At 28.4% G+C, this 14015-nt stretch overlaps 1 protein-coding gene across 1 annotated transcript; it reads left to right on the top strand.

Moving 5' to 3' along the window:
• The first annotated feature begins 1067 nt into the window (after positions 1-1067).
• Positions 1068-11317, top strand: LOC113555623. The gene is made up of 4 exons (XM_026960087.1): positions 1068-1225; positions 9299-9460; positions 10560-10896; positions 10981-11317. Exons 2-4 carry the CDS (start codon positions 9372-9374, stop codon positions 11200-11202), a joined length of 648 nt encoding a protein of 215 aa, XP_026815888.1. The 5' UTR covers positions 1068-1225; positions 9299-9371; the 3' UTR covers positions 11203-11317.
• The last annotated feature ends 2698 nt before the right edge of the window (positions 11318-14015 follow it).

Genomic DNA, 14015 nt, shown 5'->3' on the forward strand with positions numbered 1-14015 from the left:
TGTAATTAAATCCAAGGATTCCTATAATTAATGAAGTATAGCATAAATAAGTTCCCTATTTATAAACTTAAGTTTATACTGTGTGTCCACAATTCAGTTGACTTCGTCCTCCGCAGTCATACTAAAACCGTGTGTCTTTTATCACCTTATCGTGGTTACTGTATCGAGCATATGGTACTATTATAATTTATGGTTATTGGGGTTATTGCTATAGCCGTTAGTCAGTATATACCACTGCAGCATATTATACCTATAATAGTAGTGCAGTGCTATCGGACATGAGATTATGTCTTAACACTTACCTATATAAACATGCATGGAACATTCAATAAAATTATCTAATTCGAATTGTATACATACATTTCTTTTTTTTATTAGGAGAATATAAACTCTTAGATTAGGTACATGAAATTGGTGGAAGATAACATGAGCGGAGATGCCGTCCGTAGTGATGACGGAACTCCAACTGACGGGAAAAAGTTATATAATATAGACACTGAAAATCTGAAATATCAAAACCGCGTATTACACGCTGTATACACATAACTACATCCCACATTTCCACGGTATAAATCTTGATACGCAAGTATAATGCGGTTACAAAGTATTTCATTACACGACTTGCGGTAAGTGCTCAAAAAGTATTATTCAAAATCTGCAGTACACACATTATTTATTGCAGCTAACTCGTAGTAATATTATTATTTTCTTCGATGATTAGCACGGGAGAGAGGGGACCTTTCAACAGTCGAGTGGGCCCGGTGCCAATGCCCCGCGCGCGTAAATATGGCTCTGATAATATTATACATAACATTATGATATTGTTATCGAGTGTGTGCCGGCGGCGGGCGGTATCATCACCTATATACTCACCATTATTGTTATGTAACGTCTTGCGTTTACGCTCGGTATATAAATGTATAATATTATTATCATACGTAATATTATTACTATTATTATTACGTGTTTATCATAATATTAGCCGCCGACGGCACGATGACCCTCCCACCACAGTGTACGGACCGCGGTCGCCGTCGTTCCACACAAGCGGGGCAACAGCAAACACCAGTCGCTCCGTCCGCGTCGCACTGCTCGCTACAGCCGAGTGCCGCACACAAACACGCACGTCACATTATTCACAGCTCGCTCGCTCGTGGTCTATACATAATAATATTCAGTGCCACTACACGCCGTCGACGCGCGTCCTACGCCGAAAACCGGAAAGGTAAATATTGTTCGACTTCCACTCTTGCCACCACCACCACCACCACCCCCCTCTACGTGTAGCTCCTACTAATACCCCGACGCCACGGTCCGCGACTGCCGACCGCAACACCCCGCTCCGGCGATGCCGCACCCGCGAGCCCGTGGCAAACAAGCCGGGAATTAAGTTATTTAGGTGTTTATTCCCGTAATTAATTCGACTTGAACCGCGGCGGGTAACCGTAGCTAAACTTTTCAACTAAAAGTTTTTACCGAACGTCAGTTCACGCACCGTCGGACATCCTGTGCAAACGCGCGAATAATCGTTGCCGGCGCTCGTTAAGTTTTAATATATTATATTGCTACAATATATACTTTGCGAATTGATTTTTCGCTCGCCTACAACGAATGGCTATAATCATTCATTCGTTCCAACGAAGCGATCTCTGACTCGCGCAAATCGTTTTCGGCCAATATCGTCTAAACATTACTCTGTGGTACAGGCGCATTGTGCGTTGTCATTACATGCGAGTGTTATCGAATATAACATCACGGGTATCGCATTTAATATTTTTTTACAATAAGTGTTATAACGCCCATGACATGCGTATTTTGTAATCAAAACGACAGTACGTCTATATCGATGATTAATTCATAATATTCATGATTATCGTGAACTTTATACTATCATTGACGAACAATATTGTTCCGACGTTCTAAACGCGTATATGCTAATCGTATACGATCAAAGTGCGCTTGCGTGTTTATCCGATATTCGATTTAGTTCTCAGTCCTAACGTTGGATAGACTCGTTGGGTAGCATATATACACGTGTACATATACATAGTACTTTGCGAATCTCAATCGTCCATTCGTCCCCCATATCTCATATATATATATATATATATATCATGTCTCTATATAGTGCAGCAGTAAGTACCATCTATTCTCTGAGCACGCTGTATACAGTAATAACCGTACCAGAAATGGTAGAAATACCAACTGTATATGATGTTATAAAATATTAAGTGGTATACTACGCCGGAAAAGTTTCGTTTTTTTATTAGAATATCAGTGCCCGTTCGATGGTAGTGTGGTACAGATAAGAGCGGAATATAGATTGATTATTTTAACAGTATAAGCATTGATTATAAATACTAGTATTTTATGTTATATAACGACATTAATATAATATTATATATTTATATCATAAATACATTATTGTCAATTACGATAAGACATTTATTATACCTATTATTACTTATTAGAACAGTGTGAATAATATCAAAGTAATAGCTTAAAATTAATTTAAATATTGTAAAAATATATTATTCCTAGAAAATAATAATATTTATTTTGGTGAACATTTTTATGATTATATGTTTAACATTCTTTAATAACTAAATAATTGTTTCGTTTTAATACCTTAAGCTTCTTAAGGGATAAAATGCAAATGCTTATTAAAAATAATATGTCTATGTTGTAAATTATTAAGTCGATAATTTATTTTAAACATAGGTTATGAATACAATTTTAAGCATTTTGACAAAAATATTTAAAAAATTATATCAAGGTTATAATATAAACTACATTAATAAATTTAATATTTGATAAAAATGTCATGTATACTCGAGTTGCAACAAATTAACAATACAGACTTTGTCGGAAATTGACTTTTTGTAATTATACTTAAACGAATAATAATAGAACAATAACAGGCATTTTAAAGTTGATTTCGTCACTTTTATACTATTCAAAAATTATCTCTTATTCCTTAACAATTTCAATTTTTTTTTTAAATAATTTATTCGTTTTATGGTATACTTAACTTTGAAGACTTTAATAAGTATATATCTGTATTGGTACATACTTTCGACATATAAAATAAGTGACTTCCCGGAATTATTTAACTTTACTGTAGTACGTGGTACACGCTGATGCTGTTTAAATTCATGTAGTAACTATAATGGTTCAATATAATATTACGAATGTAGACGCGACGTCGCAATCGTACCTACGTCGTATTTATAAATATATATGTCTCCCACACGTGCAGGATAACTTTAAAATCAATACGTTTAAGTTCACTGCACAAATTATAGTCATATATATGGACCTACGATGTGTATACGTAAAAAAGATTGACAAGTGGTTTTAAAATTGTAATACTTTAATAAAAGTTAAATAAAACAATATTTTCAGTATTATAAAAAAAAATACCTATATTTAAAATATTACTCTTTCTTTTTGTGACCACCCAAAATTAACTTAAAAAAATATTGGAAGAAACGATTTACCGCATGTTTTGTTTTATTTTTATTATATTTATATTATATGTATACTGCAGGTGTGGTTATATTTTAATAGACATGTTTTATTATTAATTAGATTGAAATATAAATAATAATTTTCATGTCCAATATATTATGAATAATAATATGATACAGGCTGCAAACATTTTGAAATATTTGAGACATTGGTGTATATTATCTTTTTTTATGTTTTTATTACTAATTTAGAAAGAAAAATGATGAACTTAGACAAATTTGATACCTATATAATATTATTAATAATTTAGCATAAAAAGTTTGCTTTGAATAAATTCTTTCAAAAAGTTTTTTATTTTTTATAAAGTTTACCTATCTATTTATTTATTTTTCTATAATAAACATATTTTGTTTGCATATAAATTAAATATCGAACGCATAATATATATAAAAATGTGTTTTATTAACTTTTTTTTACATAATGTATATTTTGAAAATTTTTGTTCATTTTGTCAATTTTAACTTTTAAGTACATAAAACAAAACTCATGTTCCAAGTTCAATGAAAAATTGATTAATTTAATAATTCAATAAAATTGAATTGTTGGACCACTAAAACATGTTTAAAGGACCATTAAGTCACTATTGATTCAATAAATATTTAGTGATAGTCCACGCAATCTGGAAATAATGTTTTTAAATTTTTATACAAGTATTTAAGAACTTTAAACTTAAATATTTTTTGTAACATAATACATTAATACGTATAACGCAAATTAAACTAATTTAAAAACTCAAACATTTATACATTCTCATGTATGACCTAAAAGTAAGAATACAATCATATTAACTATATAAACTAATGTATTTGGTACCTACTTAATACTAGATAATATAATAATATATTAATTGTTCCGTGACCAAGGATAAACGTTGTTAAAATAATGTTTTTCTCGAAAGTTTAACTCACGAACGCACCGCATGCGTTTTGTTTTCAAAATCAGAACCCTCGTGAAATCAATACTTGGGAAGTTGGGAAAAGTAAATGATTCTGGCAAAGTCGTGATTGGACTACTATAGTGGTCTCTGCACCCATTTTAAAACAATATAAAATTAATTCTATAGCCTATAAAAAAGAATTAAAGTTTATTTAATCAACTGATTATTGGTGATAATCATGTATGTATATACCCGTTAAATATAAGTATAGTTTGGTAGGTATAACAAAGCAAAAAAACTTTTTAAATACCACGAAAATCCGTAAATTTTATCTTAACGTGAGTGCTCAATTTTTCTTTTATCGATTCTTTTACGTGATATAAATATAAATGAAAAACGATTTTTTAATCAACACTTATCCCGAACCCTCCCGCGTCATGAATTCATGTGCCAGGACGACATCGTGTGAAACAATAGTTTCGTACTTGCGTACAATGGAAGTTTGGGAAGTAAGAGCGGGTGCCGGGTGGCCCATAATATTATATAGGACGTGGCCAAGTGCAGACAACCACGACTGCAAACTCTCATGAATAGCCATTGTGTTAGACTATCGATCGTTTATTTAACAAATGTATATGTATATTATTATCACACTGGTAAACACGTCGTCTTGTCCGACAACGGTCCACGCGCGAGAGAACAACTACATGGTTAGTATACACAGCGACCACAGACGTGACTCCAAAAAGTTCAAAACCACCGGCTATTTTGTATAGTTCTACACATCCTACTTGATATACAGTATCATGAATATAAAAAGTGATCTTTTTATTCCTAAACAGTAATATTCTACGTACATTTGAAGATATTTAATTTAATTATTAATATATAAATTATTATATATTATATTATAATTATCAATTATTTAATGTTAATTGTTAAAATAACACGCAATTCAAATTAATTTTTCTCAGAAATAAATATTTTATAAAAAAAAATTTCCAAATAAATCATATTTCAATGTATGGCACACCAGTTTTTCATAAAATAGATTTTGATTCTTGTCATAACTCAAAATATTACTGAATTTTAGAGATTTTAAAGTTTTACGAATTATTTATAAAAATGCAAACATAATATAAGATATTAAAATTGTTTTCCCATTATTCAATTTCTATATTTTCAATTTAGTCTCATTCGATCAGAATTTATGTTGTTTTTTTCAAGTTTTTGTTATAAAGCTTTTTAATTATTACTATAATTACATTTTGCATTGTATGTTTTCTTTTTAAGAAAATCACTATATTAAGAAAAAAATATTTAATTTTTTTTATATATCATGTTTCATTGTACTCATAATTAACATTGTAAAAACCTACAACACAATTACAAGTATTTTAATAAAGTCATAAATATATCAATATCAATATATATAATATATATATTTATTATGTTGTTATTTTATATTTTTATAGTCGTCCATTAATTGAAAAGTGAACTTTAAGGTATCATACAGGTGGTACACTAGAATAGGAAAATGTCGATTTTGTAATGTTGTCAAAAGCTTATTAAGCAGAATTGACGCCCACTACCACATTGTATTCAGTATACTATATATTATATATTACCTTATAGAAACCATTAAACATCTCACGTATTCGAAATGATTTTGTAAAACTTGTTTTCTGAATATTAACTAAATATATATAAATTTTTAAATTTGTTTCATGTTAGACTATATCAAATCACATACTTATTAGTTAATTCGATTGTTGAGTTGTATTTTATTTATCTATAAATGGTTATCAAAAACAAAAATACAACTCAATACATTTGATTACTTAATTTATTTTTGGCTCGATACAAAGCGCTACTATAATTCATACATTAATGTTTAAATTTTAAATCAATAATAAATGATCATCGGGAATCAAAACTTAAAATCATTAGACAGCAGTTTTAATTGCAATTCTAGTCGATAACTCCCTAATGAGCAATTCGAAAATCCATTTCCACAAACGACTGAATAAATATGTGTAGTTGATTAAAACTTTAAAGTACTCTAATTCCCGAAAGAGTGTTCAAATTTACCAGCATTATGGAAAACTTTTTATTTTTTTACATTATTATTTTATTATATTGATATTTATTTATAAAAAAAATAATATAATTGGTTAGCCATGGTATCGCAATGCAACCTCTCTGGTGGCAATAAAAAGCGGAAATCATCATTATTCATTATGCATATTATATCATTATATATATTTGTATATATATATATATCGATTTTACAACAAAAATAAAATTAAAAATTAAACATATTACTATTTCTTATGTTAATGAAAGAAAAATATAAATCGTAAATTTAAGTAAAGTTTTTAATTTTTGACTCCACTTTAAATTTTTACACATTTTCATTTAAATATCAATTTACTATCGACATTCGTTACTTAGAAGGATAAAAGTACAATTCAAGTAATTATAATATTATAATGCTACTATAATATATATTATTGCATAAATAGTCATCAGCCGAGTATTATCTATAATTTGAAAGTTATAAATAGATAATTTGTTATTTTAAATAAAGTAAATGATAAAAAAAAATAGTAGGTGCAAGCGTTGTACAACATAATATTATAATAGGTACATTATTAGTAATAAACAAGCGGTTTTATCGTACTGACAAATTACATAAAATATATTGAGTCTATGTTTATTTTGACTTTCGTGGTTTTTTTTGTGTTTTTGCTGGCACTTGCTATAATAATAATAATATATTATATCATAATATCATGTTTTATGTACTTACATATAAAATTTATTTATAACAATACGGAGACAAATGTCAACGGAGGTGACTAAATCAGACTTCCAAATGTTTACAAGCCCCATAGGTGTTAAATTTAAAATTTTTATATATTACCTTAAATATACATTCAAATAGTTATATATTTGAACTTTAAATAGGTACTTTTTTTAATAGCGTTAAAAACAACATTTATAAGGAAACCTTATATTATTTTTGTACGCATAAAAACAAAAAATAGATCTTATTAAAGTCAAAAATATATTATTTATTTATGAGTTATAACAAAAAAAAAAATAAAAAAAAAAAATATATTTACAGCTCTGTTAAGTATAAAAAAATACACATAATTGATGTATCAATTAATTCATCACCACTCTGAATCTTATATATATATTATAAATAGAAAAAACCCTATAAAATCTAGTTAATATAGGTTATAAAATATATTCTTTGATTTGTATCGATATTTCAATTTACATTTACATATATTGGGAAATTATATGTATATTTTTCGTTATTGATTGAAGTTTCTGTTTACCTATATAAAAAAATAAATTATATTTGTGTTTTGGTACATTTAGACATGTTTTTTGCCAAACGTACCGATAATCTATTGAAACAATAAGAATTCTGAAAACAGACTTGAATTTGTCGTTAAGTCTACTTGAGATCGACTTTCTAACATTTTTGTTTATATCACCTTAAATCCAAAAAAAGTCATATTATCATATTTCAATTTTTGAAAAAGTTATAAGCAAAAAAAAAATGCAGAAAAAATTCAAATCTGTTTTCAGATTTCTTATCGCGCCACTAGATCAACCGCGATACGATTGACAAAAAACACGTCTAAATTTCCATGTTTCTCGTGTGTTAAACAAAGACAAAAACGATCGGTATCGATCACTTTTTAACAAAGGAAATTCTTGTGGCAGTAAAATTTAAAAAAAAATAACGATAGAAATTCGTACTTACATGACCATTTGAAAAACATGTAAAGCTGATATTAGTCATTTAAATTAATTAAATATCCCGATAGATATAAATGTCACATTTACATAGAGAAACTACTTATTATTTCATGAAATGAACGACCACTCATAACACCATAATAGTTACAACTTTTTACCATTTCGTGAAATAAATGAAATTATTTTTATCATAATTCATAATTTTTTATTTTATCATCAAGTATATGTTTTTATTATAAAATATACATAGATATCCATTATATCCTTAAAGTCAAGTATTGAGTGAGAAAATTGGCACATTGGACTTGGACGTATTATGTTAAGAGTATAGATTAAAAAACAAATAAAACCTGTAGGTCTTCAACATGTTCAATCCAAAAATACTGTTCGTTTTATCGTTTATACATTAGGTAGATAGAAGTCCCTAAATCTTATAATGTATTATTTGAAAATAATTTAAAAGTTGGATTGAAAAAATCAAGACTTGTAATGAATTAACATTGATAAAGATATTACCTTTGAGAAAGAAATTAAAGAAAATTTAGAAGATTTAACAGTTAATTGTACATTTAGTGTAAAATAATAAAAATAAATAAAATCAACCTAAATTTGGTGAAAAATCACAAAGAAGCAGAATCTGTAATTTATAAATTATGTTTCGAAAAATATTCATAGTTATAACTCCTAACTTTGAGCAAATAACTAATTATGTAAAAAATAGATTATCATAATGATTACATTTTTTTGTCCTCATCTTAGTTATTATAAAGTTATTTTAAAATTAATTAAATACATTTTAGAAAAATATAAAATAATACATAACATTAATCAATTTTTTTCACTTTGTAAAAAATTAAAAAACAAATATTCCTATAATAGGTACTAAAACAGTATGAGTGATTTCAGTGAATGAGACATACAGGTATATACATATATGGGATGATTCATATTATAATGAAATTACACATTAATATAGAAAATATTTATGTTTTTGAAAATGTATAATTTAAATAATTTTAAGTTATTATAAAACAATATTTTTGGAAAAAATATTAACTATTTTTATATTTATTTAATTTTTTTTTACTATTTTTATTAATTTTGTTTCAGGATAACTTCTATAGTTTATAAATTCACAGAAGATATCAAACTGTTGACTATAAAAGTATAAAACATATATAATATGTCAATGAAATTTAATGTGTTGATTTTATTTTCAATTATTGTACAAGTTTCTCTTTCGATAATAACTATGGCCGATAATCCCGCGGTGTAAGTATATATCAATAAATAATTATTACAATTATTATAAAACAACTACACAGCGGCAATAAATGATAATTACGATATATCATGTACGTATATGTCCCACGCATACATGTAGTTGTACATTTGATAAAAAAATAATAGTTTATAATATTTATGATTTTACTATTACAATTTTATAATTTTTAATCAAAGACTATACAGTATAAAAGTAAATACTAATGTAATAGCTTATTATCATAAATAATAGAAAAACGTAATTTCAATATTTCTACCTATATATTATTTTTGTATAACTGTGCTTAAATTTATATTTTCGTTTATTTTGAAATTCTGATTTATTAACTGACAAAATTACACAGTATAACTATAATATAATTACTGTGGTAATTAAATAGTTAAGAATAAACGATCATAAATTAAATCAAAGGAAGTCGTTGATTGTTGTAATAAGTAATTACTAATCAGAATTTGAGGAAAGATTAAATGTTTACAAGTAAAAATAGTAGTAATAGTACAATAAATGTGTGTTATAGGGTACATTATAAATTCATTACGATCATAACAATGCCGTATCTAGAGGGAGGGTCCAGGGGTCCGGATCCTCCCCCCCCCCGAAATTTTTTTTCAGTTACAGTCTGAATCATAATATTAAACGCAAAGGCAAAGCTAAGTTTAAAGTGTTTATAAAACTAAACTTAAAACGTTTTTAAGTTTTAACTAATGGATCGCACGTTTAAATACAATTCGATTATTGTCTTGGCTTTTAGAGCAAAATCATTAATGACTAAGTTTAAAGTAAACAATATTTCGGAGATAACCTCGTATTTGTTTTATAATAATACATGTGTTTAATAAAAAAGTTACATTTATTTTTAAAAATAAAATAAAATTAATAGTGTACTGTATACCGTATAAATTCATCAAGAAATATTTTTAGTATTCAAAAAACGAATATGAGGTGATGAATATTCTATGTATACTAATACTACTTACTCATAAAGCAATATTTTGTATCACCATAAACCATTTTGTACATTAATTTAATGAAAGCTTAATAGTACTTACTACATTTAACTGTGTTTTTTTTTTTTTTAATTTTTAGATCAAGTTTGTTGTTATTTGATTTTCAAAATGTAACCGATTTAAATAGCTGGACAGAACAATCTGACACTGTAAGATCAGCAGGAAGGTCAAAAGCATCATTTGACTTATATAAAACTCAAACTAAACAGTCTGCAATCTTATTCACATTGCTAAATCCACTACCAAACGGTGCATGTTTCGGTGGCGTCCGTACAGTAACACAACTAAACCTTGATGGATATGAATATTTATCATTTTTATGCAAAACCACAGGAAATGCCACTACATATAAAATTATTTTAAGGCACAATAATATGAACGACGAGCCAAACCCAACTTTTGAACAAAAATTTAAGGTATAATTATTAATTATATTCAAATGTAACTTTGATATAGGTTTACAACTATTTTCAATGTGTTATTTACAATGATGTTAACAGGTTAACACTGATTCAGATACCACAGTAAAAATGCCAATTTCACAATTCAAACCCTATTATAGAGGTAAAATAATAAATGATGGACCTACATTAAATGTGAAAAATATTACCTCATTTGGCATTCAAGTAGCTGGTGGCGTTTATGAAAATTTTAAACAGTCAGGCTTATCATCATTAGTGGTGGATCAAATATGGGCAGAGCCTTACGGAGATGCAAAATGAACAATTTTACGTCATCAATTATGACTTAAACAATACGAATTTCGGTCAACCATAATACTTATGACTTATTGGATATTATATTTTTATGTGGACAATTAAAACATATTGTAGAGTATACTATTATTAAGTTTTTACAATAAGGTTTACAATTTATATTTTTAAAAACAAGGTATAACAATAATTATAAAGTATATAAAATATATACAAGGTTTACAATTTTCTAACATCTCCACTAAACGGATTGTAAGTTATAATCTAGTCATGTAGTATTAAACAATAAGCTGCAGTCTTGTCCGGAATAGCTGTACCCGTTTCAAATTCTATTCGTAAGTCTATGGTCGACGATTTAACGTTATCATTCTGATGTGATAAACCGACGACGACGATTGGAGTATAGGTTTGAAAAACATGTTTTGATAATAATGGCTCACAATAATCTCGCTCGTAGTATGATTTTTGAAAGTCTGTATAAGCTTTATACAATAAACTGGTAGTATTTTTTACAAAATCGGCTCAAAAGTCTTCATATGGAAACACTTCAGAATTTAAGTGTACCTTAAATTTAATTTAAAGACATATAAATTTAAAAAAATTCAAAATCATCTCCGTCGTCTTCGTAGTTGTCGATGTTGTGGATTTTATTTTTAAAATTTAAATTAGTAACTCCACCAGCATCATCGCAAAACTCGTTTCTGACAGTTGTGGTACAGCAGTCTTCTCGAGGATCATCGACAGGTTTGGCAGCAGCGCTCATGCTTTGACATTTGGTATCCATAAAATGTATAGGTTCTGCGTCCACCAACATTTGAACCGGAACCTGTAAAAAAATTCGATATAAAATATAATAATGTGGCGTTATATTTTTACAATATAATATTACGATTTTGTTTTGTGCGGTAACGTCTTGGTCCATATATTTTTTCAAATTAATTTTATAATTCAAATTCATAATAAACCGTTTTGATTCATTTTCATCTTCTCCGACTCCGTTAAACAATCTACGTTTGACTTTATTATTAAATGATGACAGCGGTGATGACGATGATGTTTTTAAAACATTTTCATATTCTATACAATTCTTCATGCAATCATTCAAAGTTGTGTTTTTTGCCCAATTATATAAAATTGATGCAACTAACCGATCGTTATAATTAGCCAAAATACCATCTTTACAAATATGCACTATAGTTTTTATATAGTTGTACGCCGTATTCTTCAAACGAGGTACGTTTATCGGCAACATGACGCCCAACGAAATATATATATATAATATATACGTACAATATCGTATAATTCATTTTTCAAATCGACGATATTTTTCAATTTACCGGTTTCGTGAATCTTTTTTATTTGTTTCACGCTACCACGATTTCTAAATCCTGATAACAAAACCAACGTTACAATTTCAAAAATACGATTTTTCCAAATACTAGCGTCACTCTGTTGTGAATTTATTCTATAGTCCAATAAATCCATTTCGTAATGATTAACCATATCCAATTCTTCGGGTTGTATGCATGTAAAAAAACCGGTAACCATACTTGGAGTCAATAACGAATCTGTAAAATCGGTACCGCACATTGTACAAAATGTACGAAACACCAGTTTCGAAAATTTTAAGCGTCCCACAGTATCATCAAATCCATATATCCGTATCGGTTTGCTATGGCTGTTGCATTCTACCCAAGCGCAAAAATCGTATACTTCTACAGATTTATCGTAATCGTCGTTTTGATCAATTATGTTTAACAAAGAGTCTTCGACGTTGTAAATTTTTTGCATTACAGAAACTTCGTTTTTTATATTAGGTGTGTGTTCATATAAAATCGACAACATGTCGCTATCTTTTGTGAGAAAAACATTTAAATTTGACAATTTATCACGTTGTAAATATATTTGCAATTCACCTTCACCAGAAACCAATTGAACGATTCGGTATCCTTCACGTTCGCACATCTCTTTGAAAACGTCCCGAATTAAACTTGTACACATCATAATTGCGTTGTTCTTTGTTCTGCACTCGTTTTCCGTCCATATACACGTACACACCGTCAAACGTTTTACCGAAATATGATTGTAAAACATTCACGATATTTCGTAAATATTTCACACTTTCACGAGCTATAGCTTCTTCGGCATTTCGTTGAGTTTTATTGTAATCGGTCATACCTTTAAATCGTATCAACTCTCCATCAATGTAGATGTTGGAAGTGTTACAATGCGTACGTTTATATAAACCATTGTTGAAATAACTAGTTATTAGATCGCGATTTAAAATACCCATTTTCTCTAAATTAATAGTTATATAGATGTTTTACAAACGAATGTACAGCGTCAACTAATCGTAAATTTCATAAGCATTTTGTATTTATATACACACGATGTCTGATTTTTATCAACGTATCTCGTACGATCGACGCAACGCTGGATCCGAACATAACAATAAATGTGTTTCAAGGGCTATCGCCGTGTAGCGACCATGTGTCTAGATTCATATGCAACGCACACGCTTCCACTATATTCGGTTTGATCTATCAATACACGCACACCACCGATGGTAATAATGAAGTATCATATTCGGTAGTTACTTATACAACGACATCTACGTGGAATTGGTATTTGCCTCTTTTCAAAGATCACGTCACAAACGTGGTGTCATGTGACGAGATTATGGCGTATGCGTCCAACATATCAAGCCTCACCAATGGAAAATACGACGCTTTAAAACTATTTGATATACTGACACATTATATGAGTTTAAACGCATTTACAGAAAAATGTTCACCGAAAACTTGGTTCGATGACAATACCGC

The sequence above is a fragment of the Rhopalosiphum maidis genome, chromosome 3 (genome assembly GCF_003676215.2).
Source record: "Rhopalosiphum maidis isolate BTI-1 chromosome 3, ASM367621v3, whole genome shotgun sequence".
Classification (NCBI taxonomy): domain Eukaryota; kingdom Metazoa; phylum Arthropoda; class Insecta; order Hemiptera; family Aphididae; genus Rhopalosiphum; species Rhopalosiphum maidis.